The sequence below is a fragment of the Nicotiana tomentosiformis genome, chromosome 1, assembly GCF_000390325.3.
Source record: "Nicotiana tomentosiformis chromosome 1, ASM39032v3, whole genome shotgun sequence".
Classification (NCBI taxonomy): Eukaryota; Viridiplantae; Streptophyta; class Magnoliopsida; order Solanales; family Solanaceae; genus Nicotiana; species Nicotiana tomentosiformis.
In genome coordinates this window covers 73,956,260-73,971,068 of record NC_090812.1, presented here as the reverse complement: position 1 = coordinate 73,971,068, position 14,809 = coordinate 73,956,260, and the positions used below count along the sequence as shown (strand labels likewise).

At 34.3% G+C, this 14,809-nt stretch overlaps 1 protein-coding gene across 1 annotated transcript; it reads right to left on the bottom strand.

Moving 5' to 3' along the window:
- Nucleotides 1–306: 306 nt before the first annotated feature.
- On the bottom strand, nucleotides 307–2,961 carry LOC104117921 (allene oxide synthase 3-like). The gene is made up of 3 exons (XM_009629055.4): nucleotides 2,020–2,961; nucleotides 920–1,406; nucleotides 307–534 (listed from the first exon to the last, which is right to left on the bottom strand). Exons 1-3 carry the CDS (start codon nucleotides 2,873–2,875, stop codon nucleotides 426–428), a joined length of 1,452 nt encoding a protein of 483 aa, XP_009627350.1. The 5' UTR covers nucleotides 2,876–2,961; the 3' UTR covers nucleotides 307–425.
- Nucleotides 2,962–14,809: the final 11,848 nt, after the last annotated feature.

Sequence of the window (14,809 nt, the reverse complement as noted above, 5' to 3'; positions counted from 1 at the left end):
CCTCTATAAAGGAAGAGAGATAACTAATTTGGTAAAAATAAAGAAGATGTTCGTAGGAGGGTTAAAGAGTTTGGATTAAAAATTAAAAACTAAAATTAAGCCATATGATAGTTATAGATGTTAACTCAATTCATTAGAGGCAAATTAGTCTTTAATAGTGAACGGTTAATGACTAGGGGTATTTTTAATTAGCTCTAAAGTTTAACGGCAAAGGTATTATTGAGCCAAACTTTAAACGAAGAATATATTTTGTAAAGTAGAAGTATATTTAGCCATTTTCCCAGTTTCGTTATATCTCAATGAGGCTGGACTCTAAAAACAGTGCATTATTATATCCACTCGAAGTCAAGTACATCAGCACAAGTACAATAATTTGCAGAATGACCACATTATTATTTGCAGCCTACAATTAAGATATCTGAAACTCATGTCGCTTTTTCCAGAGTCGTGAACGTTACTGATGACCCAAGAAAGAGCTTTGTTGACTCCACTGTGAATGTGTCGTAACGCATGAAAACCTCCACCAACATCAACCTGCACACATATGTCCAAATTGTTCAAAATGCACAAGGTCTAAGAAAAGTTGTATACGCAGGCTTTTTTGTTCAAAATGCACCGTCTAAGAAAAGTAGCGTATACGCAAGCTTTATCCCTGTTTAATTATTTCTAATAAAGTCTCGGCTTAAAAAAAAAAAAGAAAAAAAGAAAGAAGCAATAGTAACAGTAATGTTAGCAAGAACAAATAGCATGAAAACTAAAGTAAAAGTCACTATTACTCCTAACGCGGTTTATGTTTCTTGCACTGGTAGTGTAAAAATTTACAAAATCTTTTTATAACAACATAATAATAGATAACTCAGTGTTTATACGTTAAACTCAATAAACGGGGGGTGGGGGTGGGTGGGGGGTGGCAATTAACCTGCACAAAAGCACGACAAGATTTTTCGCTGGGCATTGTTTGTTGTCCACCGTTGGATCATCTGTCTCTCTTGCATTTGACCAATACACATACTTTAATAATTTTTCCCCTTCGGCCATGAACCTCTCCGGAATAAACTCCTCTGGTTTGTCAAAAATCTTTGGATCTTTTGTAGCAAAAGGCTGATATCCAAAGATCATTTCACCTTTCTTGACTAAGAAAGTTGAATCATGGCTTTGGATTATGATATCTTCTTTGGCTTTACCATATTGGAATGGAACTGGAGGTTCAATTCTTAATACTTCATACACTACTGATTTTACTAAACTCATCTTGTTGATTGCTGATAGAGTTATGGTCCCACATTCTTCTTTGATAATTGTCCTGATTTCATTTGCCAGCCGAGTGTGTAAACTCTTTCCTCCATTGGCGACCCACTTTATCAGTGCAGGGAATAAAACTTTCATCCCACCATAAGCATTGAAACCTGTGCGTAGAGGTGGCAAAATAAGAAGACAGACTTTGTAGTAATCCGTCCAACTCGTCTAAGTTTAAACAAGTTGGATTATGAACTATTCTTTGATATGACTAAACGAGTTGAACTTAATATGACCCATTAAACTTGAGTCAAAACGATTTTCAAAATAGTGTGATCTAGCGGGCCAAAAAAGCAAATTACGCAAATAACCACTTATATTCATTCTTTACTTTCCTAGTTGGTATACTAGTATTATACATTAATTATATACAATTATACACATGTAAAATTTGAATTATTTATATATTAATATATCTATAGACTATTTTAAGACTATTTAGGTTAATTCAAACATAAAAAAAAAAGAAGAAGCAAATTTAGAAGAACTTCAACTAATAATTTAAACAAACTATATTACAACTACTTTCAGATTTTTTTGCAAAAAAAAGAAAAAGAAAAAGAAAAGTTAAAAAGGTAAGAGAGAAGGTCGGATCATGTTGGACAAATTGGGTTATCACTAGATATTTGACTTATTTTAACCTGGCCACCTTGATCTAATCAAACTTTGAGTGCGTTCAATTATGAACTGCTTATTTATTTGACCCGTTCAATTTTGACATACCTGCAAGAAAAACTAAGTTGTGGCATGCTTCGTCTCTTTTGATCCCATTCTTCTCTGCTTCATTCAGTGTACTTTCGGCATGCTTGCTAAAAGCATCATAAAGCTTCTGGTAATTCGATCTCACTAGAAAAAATGGCAAGGGAAAAGTATGCAACATTAAATCTTCCAGAAAGTTCGGCACAAATTTTAGACCTAGACTAAACAATGGAGCAAGTTGAGGCAACAGCCATATATCAAAGAGTTTTGGTCCATTAGAGCCAAGATTTGTGTCATGGGGACTGGTCTTGTCACATAACAAACGAAAAACAAAATCGAATGACATAATGTCGCTGATATTGTTGAAGTTCGCTTTGCCATTTTGGGAAATCTCATTCTCAAGATTTGCGAAAAGACCAGAAATTGAGGTTCTAAATAAAGGAATAAATTGATTATGAAGCTGGGAGATTAAAGATAAAAAGAACCCTTTAAGTGTGGCATGAGTTGACTCAGAAGGATCAAGATAAGCACACGGGCGATATCCGCCATAGAAATCAGTAGATGGTACGTACGTGCCATCAAGAACGTTCATTTTTTCGACTTTAGAATTGTCGAAAAGAACGGGAAATGTTTTGGCATCGAGGAGAACAATGACTTTGGGATTTTTAGCAATGAATGGACCTGGTGGCATGTTGGTTCTAAAGACAGTAGAGTTGTATTTTTGCATTTTGGTAAGAAAGAATTCGTCTGTGCCGAGGTTGTAGAAGTAGTCATATCTATCTTTTATGGCTCCAAAAAAGGGGAAACCATAGTCTCCTGGGATTTCTCGAACTGGAAGTTTGGAATTAGAAGTGGCAGAAGATGTGGAAAATGAAGACATCTTTTTGTTGTTGTTTTTTGATTTGGAGAAGAAATCCGCACAGTTACATTTATAGAAGGCAAGGAAGGAGCTCAATAAACATTGATATACTTCGTAGAAGTGGGGTGTATGGTTAGAGTTTGACATTTTGATAGTTTTATTTCACGATGTCACTAATTAAATATTTTTTTTGAAAATCAAAATTATTTTATTTTGCTAAAGTATCATAAGAAATAATATCATGTGCATCATGTCTTCTTTGTTTCTTTTGGGCTAAAACGATCCAATGATACTCATAACATGATATATTATTGTTCGTTTTGGGTCAAGTCCGTACGATTTTTCTCAAAAGGTCTCACCATTAAGAGTATCCAACTCCTTATAAGTATCTTATTTTTCTTTTCTACTTTTCATGCGTGACTTTGTTCATACACTCCCAAAACTTTCCTCGTGATGATTTTCTGTGATTTTTAGATAGAGTTCAGGAATTTTTCGTGACAAAATAATTTAGTAATTGTTTGTAATACTTAGATAAAATTAAGTAACCTTTTTATTATAAAATATTTTAAAAACTTTGATGTGATAAAAGAAAGTTAAGTGATCATTCAAGAAATTAGTCATGTATTTTGGTCTAGTAGATGAATAGTACTTCGTTGAGGTGGGCTGTAAGCGGGGTTCAAGTGGATAATTTAAAACCAGAAAATTCTTTTTAAAAAGAAAAATTGGCATCCTATAACAACACATAACAGAAATTGATAATTTTTTAGCCTTACATTAGGTTTGGCAAAGATAGCCCCAAACAATTGGCATTATATAGCCAAATCTTAAAAAAACTATTCTCTTTTATATTCTCTCTCAAAAAAAAAACTACACGCTTATTTTGGCTTCCCACACATTTTCTCTCCTTGTATTTCTTCTTCTATCTCTTCTCTTTTCTCTCGTAGTTTAGCAAAAATTCTTGCAAATTATGCAAAAAAAATCAGTGGGATGAAAAGGTAAGGTTGATCTCACATCAGAGAAAATCAGATGCAAAAACTAAGAGAGAAAAAATATATTTCAACTTTGTTTTTCTTCTCTCTTCTTTTTTGGTTGGATTGAATGAGTGGGTGTGATTGAAATTAGTTAAAAATACCTAAACGAGGCTATATACAAAATTTGAGCAAGATTAACAAAAACTAAGAGAGAAAATATATTTCAACTTCGTTTTTTTTCCTCTCTTCCTTTTTGTTTGTTTGTATTGAATGAGTGAGTGTGATTGAAATTGGTTAAAAATGCCTAAACAAGGCTATATACAAAATTTGAGAAAGATTAGAAGTGATTTAGACTGATTTCAGGTAAAAACATCAGACTTAAAAATCCAACTGCGACATGTGTATATCACGTTGTATATCGTGTACATCAGTGTATATCACACACAGGTTTTTAAGGACGTATGTGTATATCACTTTGTATATCGTGTATAAAACACAATTATTTTATGGACGCCCACGTATATCACATTGTATATCGTATATATAATACAAATTTTCATGGATATACACAGACACACATAATATACATAAGATATCACTGATGTACATAGAGATATACACGGGTTATAATAGGGGATACACATGTGGTACACACATTTCTGATGTGCTATACACTGTGATATACAAATAATACAATATTTTTATTGTGATATACATTGATATAAAGGCAGCAATAACTATATATATAATTTTATATTATTGATATACAAAGAATAATATTATTTATATACTGTAACGACCCGACCGGTCGTTTTAAGAGTTAGAGCCCTAAACCCCTATTAACTGCTTTTTCCATATCTATTTCTGCTATTTTGACTTGCCGGGATGATTGGTTTTGAGTTTCGGAGTATTTTGGGACACTTAGTCCCTAAATGAGAGCTTAAATCTTAGAATTTGGACCGTAGTCGAAACTATATGAAGACGGATCTGAAATGGAATTCCATTGACTCCGTTAGCTCCGTTGAGTGATTTTGAGTTTAGAAGCGCGTCCGGAATGTGTTTTGGAGGTCTGTAGTAGATTTAGGCTTGAATTGGCGAAAATTAGTTTTTCGGCGATTTCGGCCGATAGTGAAAATTTTGATATCGGGGTCGGATTCTTATTCCGGAAGTTGGAGTAGGTCCGTAATGTTGAATATGACTTATGTGCAAAATTTGGGGTCAATAGGACGTGGTTTGATAGGTTTCGGTATCGGTTGTAGAATTTTGAAGTTTCAAATTCTTTAAGTTTGAATTAGAGGGTGATTCATAATTTTAGCGTTAGTTGATGTGATTTGTGGGCTTGAGTAAGTCCGTATGGTATTTTAGAATTTGTTGGTATGTTTGGTTGAGGTCTCGGGGGCCTCGAGTGAGTTTCGAGTGCTTAACGGATCAAAGTTGGATTTGAGTTGCTGCTAAAGTCTTCAGGCACCTGTCATTTTCGCACCTGCGGTGGAGAGACCGCAGGTGCATGATCGCACGTGCGGAGAGGCAAGCGCAGAAGCAGAAAAATGGAGGAGTGTCAGGGGTCGCAGGTGCGAGGTGAATTCCGCATTTGCGATGCCCGCAGATGCGTTAGGGTCATCGCATGTGCGCAAGGTCTGCAGAAACGGAAGGGATTTCCGTAGGCGCGCACGCGCAGGTGTGACCCTTTCATCGCAGGTGTGTAGGCAGAGGGGGTAAGTGATTTGCGCATATGCGCACATTTTTCCGCACAAGCTCACCCGCAGGTGCGAACCCAGGCTCCGCAGGTGCCGAAATACCTGGGCAGTGGTTAAAACCGAAGGGCTTCGCGATTTTTGTTATTTTTGGACTTTGCAACTCGGTTTAGGGAGAATTTTGAGAGCATTTTCGAGAGATTTCTTGAGGTAAGTCCCCTGTGCTTATTTTTTATTAATAATCTTGCTTCCCCATGTATTTTTCTACCTAGTTAGTGTGTATTTAAGGTGAAAATTAGGAATTAGAGGCTAGGGATTTGGAACTTTGATTTGTGGATTTGAAGGACCATTTGGCGTCAGATTTAGATGATTTTTGTTCGAGTGAACTCGTGAGTGAACGGATGTTCATAATTTGTAATTTTTATCCGATTCCGAGACGTGGTCTCGGGGAGACGTTTTGGGCTTTTTCCTAATTTCACGCTTTAGATTCGAATTAATTAGTTAAATTAGTTACTTGTAGTTATATTTACATTATGCAATTAATTTGAATAGATTCGGGCCATTTGGAGTCAGATACTCGTGGCAAGAACGTGATATCGAGTTGATTTGAGCGGTTCGAGGTAAGTGGCTTGCCTAACCTTGTGTTGGGGACTTTCCCCTTAGGATGTTTGATATTATTGATGTGTGGGCGCCGTGTACGTGAGGTGACGAGTACGTACACGGGCTATTATTGCAAAAATTCCATTTTTTCTTACTAAATCATAAACTGTTTTCCCTTATTAAATTGCACTAATACGTTTAATTGTTTAGCTTAGATTAGAGAAACATGCTTACGTGTTTTAACTGCCTATTTGACATTCTGCGCGCCATGCTTAGTTAAGTCCCTATTTTCCCTATCTGTGTTTAGTATAAACTGTATAACTCGATGCCATACCTGTCATTTTATCCTGCATTGCATATTTAAAATTGGGACTACGGACGTATTCCGGGAGATCCCCCTGGCTTGCATATTTATTTTGGAACTACGGACGTATTTCGGGAGATCCTCCAGACTGCATATTTACTTTGGGACTACGGACGTATTCCATGAGATCCCCCCTGTACTGCATATTAATTCAGAACTACGGAATGGTATCCTGGGAGATTCCCCATTGTGTTTACCTTGCTCTGAGCCGAGGGCTCCCTTAACTGTTAATTTTTTGAGAATTTCTTTAACTGTATTACCGTAAATTTTACTTATATCTTTTACTGTTTAATTTATTATATTTACTCCGGTAGGGCCTGGACCTGACCTCGTCACTACTCGACCGAGGTTAGGCTTGGCACTTACTGGGTACCATTGTGGTGTACTCATGTCATTTTCTGCACATATTTTCGTGTGCAGATCCAGGTGCGAGCTATCAACCTCGGGGTTAGTGCGTGCTGCTGATTCTAGGAGACTTCAAGGTACTTCTGCTTGCGTCCGCATATCTTCGGAGTTCCCTTCTGCTCCCTCGCCTAGAAATTTTCTTTATTATCTTCAGACTTTTGTATAGAGCTACATAGATTATAGAAGCTTGTGATTTAGTGATATTACGGGACTTGGGAATTTTATTTTTTGTATATGCCGAGTGGTACTACTTTTGTCTATTCACAATATGTTGTTTATCTTTAAAATGTTGTGTTTTCTTTACATTTTTCGTAATATTAGGCTTACCTAGTCGTAAAGACTAGGTGCCATCACGACACCTTATGGAGGGTTAATTTGGGTCGTGACATATACAAAGAATGAAAATAAATTTTAATATACATGTTGATATAGACAAAGAAGAAAAAAAAGTTGTGATATGCGTATTATTATTGTGATATATATTTATTGGCTATTTGATGCCAATATCTATAACTAGGGCTATTTTCTGCCAATTGTATGGGTACGTTGTTATACCATGCCAAAACTCCTTTTAAAAATTAGCAATTTTTGAAAATGAAATGTCAACTGACGCTTGATTACTCGACTCCATCAATTGACACTCTCTGTGGATGTGTCTCCTTATCCTATTTCCTTCCTATACAATATTTGAAATTTATTTATTAAAATTATCCTAATTTTGTATATTACCCATCCTAAACAAGGATTATTTACAAATTATATACAATCCATCATTAGTGTCTTAAATTAGGAGATTTGGTTACATCCTTTTCCTATTTCCTTTCCACTCCTCTTTCAATAAGACTCCTTCCAGTTGTGTATTACTTATTTTAAGCCATAATTAACTTTATTAGCTGAGTAGATATTTTTGGTATCTAACAGTTTTCTGGAGTTAGCGTAGTGTTCGGAGATAACTATCTCTTTTCCTTATGAACCAGCTTTTTAGCTTGCCATGACGGTAACTGGAGAGGTTTGAAATGAGTTGGATAAAAATCCTCCTCGACGATGAGCAGTAAAGAGTTTTTAGTATTCAGGTGTTTGACTCTCCACCATTGACAACCATTAAAAAGATTTGAAACTTTGAATTCGAATTTGGATTTTCAAAAACCATTATTTGTTTGGATCGGGTGTTGTTGCAAACAATTGAGAATATTGTTTGGAGATTTTATCTCAATTTTGAGGATATTTGGTGAAGATTAGACTTGATTTTGGATGAATTTCAAATTGAAACTCGTCGAAGAAGAAGAAGAAGAAGAAGAAATTATAGTAAGGTTGTAGTAAAATTATATGTAAATTATATTCTGTTGTAATTATATATATTTTTTTATTTGAATGTTGTATGAAAGTTAAAAAATAGTTGTATAATGTATGAATCGTTGTATAAAATTTATATTTAAGTTATCAATATAATCTTTTTACATAAAGTTAATTATATGTATCAAAATTGTATTAAGAGAGAAAGTTTTGATTGGAATTTTAGAGAGGAAGAAACACACACCACATACAAAATATATACAAGTCAGATACAAAATATACAAAAAGACATATTGTATAAAATTTGTATGAAAATTGTATTTATGTTGTATGATGTTGTAGATGTATATTAACTGGTAAAAATAATGTATGAAAGTTGTAGATAAGTTATAAACAAGTGTATATTATATATTTAGTTGTATGAAATTTATTTTTAGTATGTATGTTGTTGTAGATATATCAATTTATATTAAATTTGTACAAAATTTATTTTTAAATTTGTATGTTGTTGTATCATCAAATTGTATAATATTAATTGTAAGTACGATGTATTCATTTTAGTGCTGATTTAAATAGGTTTCGTTAATTTGTGATAGATTAGTGTATTGGGTAAGTTAACCAATCAAGTGAAGCAGAGTACTTCACTAGTCCCGCACGATAGTTATTAACCTCGTAAAATCTTTGGACAAATTTTGATACATATAAACAACATTATGTAAAAAGATAATATTGATAACTTAAATGCAAATTTCATACAACGATTCATACATTATACAACTATTTTTTTTACTTTCATACAACATTCAAATAAATAAAAATATAACTACAACATAATATAATTTACATACAATTATACTATAACTTTACTACAATTTTATAAGTATATGGTATGTCATGTGTTCTTCTTCTTCTTCTTCTTCTTCTTCTTCTTCTTCTTCTTCTTCTTCGAGTTTCAATCTGAAATTCAGCCAAAATCAAGTCTAATCTTCAACAAACACCCTCAAAATTGAGATATAAACTCCAAACAATATTCCCAATTGCTTGCAACAACACCCAATCCAAACAAATCATGGTTTTTGAAAACCCAAATTCGAATTTAAAGCTTTAAATCTTTTTAATGGTTGTTAATGGTGGAGAGTCAAACACCTGAATACTAAAAACTCTTTACTGCTCATCGTCGAAGAGGATTTTTATCCAACTCATTTCAAACCTCTCCGGTTACTGTCATGGCAAGCTAAAATGCTGGTTGATAAGGAAAAGAGATAGTTATTTCCTAACACTACGCTAACACCAAAAAACTGTTAGATATCAAAAATGTTTACTCAGCTAATAAAGTTAATTATGGCTTAAAATAAGTAATACACAGCTGGAAGGAGTCTTATTGAAAGAGGAGTATAGAGAAAATAGGAAAAGGATGTAACCAAATCTCCTAATTTAAGGGACTAATGATGAATTGTATATAATTTGTAAGTAATTCTTGTTTAGAGCGGGTAATATATAAAATTAGAATAATTTTAATAAATAAATTCCAAATATTGTATAGAAAAAAAACTCAATAGTAAATGATAGTGCTTCGATTAGGTGGGCTACAAGCGGGATTCACGTGGATAATATAAAAGCAGGAAATTCTTTTTTAAAATTATATAACTACTATAGTTTTTATAAAATTTCTGAATTAGCAATTTTGAAGAAGAAATTTCAACCGGCGCTTGATTACACGCGCGACTCCATCAATTGACAGTCTCTGTGGAGGTGTCTCTTTTTATCCCATTTCCTATTTTTTCTTAAACAATAAGATAACAAATACAGGCCATTCTACAATAAGCGAATACATAAATATTTTATAAAATTAATATATACTGTTTATAGACAATCTTTACAGTATCCTAAAGATATTTTGAAAGTCGCCTTCATTACTGGCAAATATATATATATATATATATATATAATCAAATCTCTTTATAATAATTTTATTTATTTCGATATTTTTTGGTTGGTATAGTAAAATACTTTTATAAAGGACATATATTATAATATAATATAAAAATTGATTCACAGAAAAAATTGGCTTCTACATATAGTGAATAACTGTTATATAATGATATGTTATAGAAAGATATGAGTATATATATATATTAAAAAAAAAACTCTTCAAAATTTGGCCAGCCCTCTGCAATGGATAGATTTTGTCCCTACGCCGAAATATTTACAACCAAGAGAAACTAGGCAACATAATCTATCCATTGCAGAGGGCTGGCCAAATTTTGAAGAGTTTTTTGCTTCTTTATATTTTTTCTATATTGTATATAAAATCTTGATTTGCTAAATCATGCTGTCCTAATGAATTGACCAAAGAATACATATTTTACGGGTCCCCAACATCCCACATGCCTTTTGCTATATATTTTTGTTATCTCCAGTTGCGGATCCACCTTGATGGGTGGGGTGGGGTGGCCCCCGCCAGATTGCCAAAATTTTCATATACATATATATGTTAAGACTGTTGGGATTAAAGATTGGTGAATGGGAAATGGAGGAAAGAAAGTGGAAAGAAAGTGAGCTCCCTTTCGTTTTAGAAAGAGCAAAGTGTCCTCATTGGTGGTGAAAAAAAAATGAATGTGCTTATATTGAGAAAGCACTTCTCTTGGTGTTAAATATTATAACTCCCTATTGCTGTAATAAACAATTAAACTTTCTGAAAAAACAAAACAGAAAGTTAGTAATAATTGTTTAACGAAATAGATTCTGAAAAATAAAAAAAAACAGTATAGGAATAAATCGAGCCCACTGAATACACAGTGTGTCCTTAAGAAAATTATTCCCCTCAAGTACCCGAGGTGCTGGAATATATCCTCCCAGGATAGAACGATTTAACTCACCAGTGTATTGGTATCAAAAACTCTGATGAACTGCGAACCACTCAATGGTCGTAAAACACACTGAAAAATATTGTGCAGAAGAAGAAGAAGAAGAAGAAGCTCAGAAAATTTCGTAAGGAAAGATTCTGGGATTCAAACTCTATTTATAGAGTTGCTGACAATGTTTCTGAAAAGGTTTGCAACCTTTCAGAAACAGTCATGGTTGTTGGAAAAAGAGTGTTTGAAATATTGCGGGAAAAATATATTTAAAATAATCCGAAAAAGAAAACGGGCCTGACCCGGTTCGCGGGTCATGGGTTATTCCGGATTGAATTTTTCGTTAATTATTTAATTAATTAATTAAATAATTGAAAGAAATTTTGTCCAAAAAGATTAATCAATCAATCGATCTTTGACCAAATCCGAATCCGAATCCGAAGCCGAGTGAGCGATGACGACAACGACGGCGCGAGGTTTGCCTTTTTCTTAACTCTTTAAGAGCTAGAAGAAGAGCAATTATATATATACCCATCAAAAGCCTTTTCTTCCTCCGATATGGGACAATGTCCCTTTCCCAAGGGAAATTCAAATATTTCATTTTTCTTCCATTTCTCATTCACCCTCTTTAAACTACACAAACTTAAAATCCCAACAATCCCCCATATGAATGGGGAATGGCTATAAAATAAAGGATTGCACGGACGCGTGTGTGTTTTACATGCAAGAATTAATTTCATCTGGATAAGTAGGTTTCCCTTTGAACTTTTCGTAGTGAACTTATATCGGATATACTCGGTCAATCGGTAGATTTGATATCTTTGAACCGTCGAGCTTTGTTGTATACCTAGACAACATAAGTCACACAATCAATCCTTAACCATTTATGGTTCTCACGGTTGTGTTCGTTTCAGCCATGAACACCGCCTGGTTTCATGAGTGCTTAGAGAATGGACCTTTACTTTCATTCCCCTTAAAGAGGCTTACACTTCACACTCACATAGGTGATTTCTAAACGTGTAATCCTGTAGACACACTATCTGGTCATATCCTGCCATACTTAGCAAATCATTAAAAAACCTTTAAGATTTGTTGACTCATCAAAAAGCCTTAATGCTTTACCTCGATTTCTGAACATTGTCTTCATCACGAGAATGGGTTGAGTTATTTGACAATGTTGAACCGTCATTCATAACTTTGTTTGATCTCTTTGAACCTAGCTCGTGAGATCTCCAGTCTGCTAGGTAGAGTTGTCGTCATGATGACTTGTCCTAGACCTTAACCCCATTCCCTTTGATGATCTTTCAACTGCCTCTCTAGATAGGCCTTTTGTAAGTGGATCCGACACGTTATCTCTTAACTTTATATAGTCAATTGTGATAACACCACTAGAGAGTAGTTGTCTAACGGTATTGTGTCTCCGTCGTATATGATGAGATTTTTCATTATACATAACTCTCCCTACCCTGCCTTTTGCCGCTTGACTATCACAATGTATACAAATAGGTGCCAAAGGTTTGGGTCAAAATGAAATATCTTCCAAGAAATTTCGGAGCCATTCAGCTTCTTCACCAGCCTTATCTAAAGCTATGAATTCAGATTCCATTGTAGAACGGGCGATGCACGTTTGTTTGGATGATTTTCAAGACACTGCTCCACCCCCAATTGTGAAAACATATCCACTTGTGGATTTAACTTCAGATGATCCAGTGATCCAATTTGCATCACTATATCCCTCGATCACGGAGGGATATTTGTTATAATGCAAAGCGTAATTTTGGGTATGTTTGAGATACCCCAAAACTCGTTTCATTGCCATCTAATGTATGTGATTGGGATTACTTGTAAACCGACTCAGTTTACTAATAGCACATGCTATATCTGGTCGTGTACAATTCATGATATACATCAAATTTTCCAATACTCTTGTATAATCCAATTATGAGTTACTTTTACCTTCATTCTTTTGAAGTGCATAACTCACGTCAATTGGAGTCTTGGCAATTTTAAAATTCAAATACTTGAACTTGTCAAGTACCTTTTCAATATAGTGAGACTGTGATAATACTAGACCCTGTGGAGTCTTGTGAATTCTGATTCCTAAGATCACATCAGCAACTCCTAAGTCTTTCATATCGAATTTGCTAGCCAATATGCGCTTAATAGCATTTATATCTGCCATATTTTTGCTCATTATCAACATGTCATCAACATATAAACAAACAATGACTTCATGACCTGGAGTGTTTTTAATGTAAACACATTTGTCGCACTCGTTGATTTTAAACCCACTTGCCAACATTGTTTGGTCAAATTTGGCATGCCATTGTTTGGGTGCTTGTTTAAGTCCATAAAGCGACTTAACAAGTTTGCACACTTTATTTTCTTTACCAGTTATCACAAAACCCTCAGGTTGTTCCATGAAAATCTCTTCCTCTAATTCTCCATTTAAGAAAGCTGTTTTAACATCCATTTGATGGATTTCAAGACCATACACGGCCGCTAGTGCCACTAACACCCTAATAGATGTTATCCTCGTTACTGGCAAGTAAGTGTCAAAGTAATCAAGGCCTTCCTTTTCTCTATAACCTTTGACAACAAGTCTTGCCTTATATTTGTCAATAGTGCCATCAACTTTTACTTTTCATTTAAAGATCCATTTCGAACCTAAAGGCTTATTTTCCGGAGGAAGATCTACCAATTCCTATGTATGGTTATCCAAAATTGATTGAATCTCACTATTGACTGCCTCTTTCCAAAATGCTGAATCAGAAGATGACATAGCTGCTTTAAAAGTTTGAGGCTCATTTTCAAGCAAGAATGTCACAAAATCTGGTCCAAAGGAAGTAGATGTTCTTTGACATTTTCTACGCCTTGGATCTTCTATACTTGGAGTATTTTCCTTTGGTTCTTCCCGAGGTCGTTTAGGTCTTTCACTTAACGAATCACATTCAGTTTTATACGGATAGATGCTTTCAAAGAATTTAGCATTATCTGATTCCATTACCTTATTAACGTGAATTTCGGGATTATCGGATTTATGAACAAAAACCGACATGCTTTACTGTTTGTAGCATATCCAATGAAAATGCAATCAACAGTTTTTGGTCCAATTTTAACCTTTTTAGGTAAAGAAACTTGTACCTTTGCTAGACACCCTCACACTTTGAAATATTTCAAGTTGGGTTTTCTTCCTTTCCATTTTTCATATGGAATAAATTGCGTTTTGCTGTGGGGTACTCTGTTGAGTATTCGGTTAGCTATAAGGATAACTTCGCCCCACAAACTTTGCGGTAATCCGGAACTTATTAATAAAGAATTCATCATTTCCTTTAATGTCTGATTTTTCCTTTCCGCAATTCCATTGGATTGAGGTGTGTAAGGTGCAGTAGTTTGATGGATAATTCCATATTTCGAACATATTTCTGCAAATGGAAATTCATATTCTCCACCCCTATCACTTCTAATCATTTGGTCTTTTTATTCGATTGATTCTCCACCTCATTCTTGTATTGCTTAAATGCTTCAATTGCTTCATCCTTACTATTAAGCAAATAAACATAACAATATCGAGTGCAGTCGTCAATAAAAGTAATAAAATACTTTTTCCCACCTCGAGATGGTGTCGACTTCATATCACAAATGTCAGTATGAATTAAGTCTAAAGGATTTGAATTCCTTTCAATAGACTTATAAGGATGTTTTACAAACTTAGACTCAACACATATTTGACATTTTGATTTATTACACTCGAATTTAGGAAACACTTCTAA

Bases quoted from the DNA above. Each gene is read 5' to 3' on its own strand.
- LOC104117921 (XM_009629055.4), bottom strand. From the start codon at position 2,875: ATGTCTTCATTTTCCACATCTTCTGCCACTTCTAATTCCAAACTTCCA. The intron at 1,407-2,019 runs GTATGTCAAAAT...CTCTACGCACAG, and splicing joins CAACTTAGTTTTTCTTGCAG to GTTTCAATGCTTATGGTGGG. The intron at 535-919 runs GTTAATTGCCAC...ATATGTGTGCAG, and splicing joins CTTGTCGTGCTTTTGTGCAG to GTTGATGTTGGTGGAGGTTT.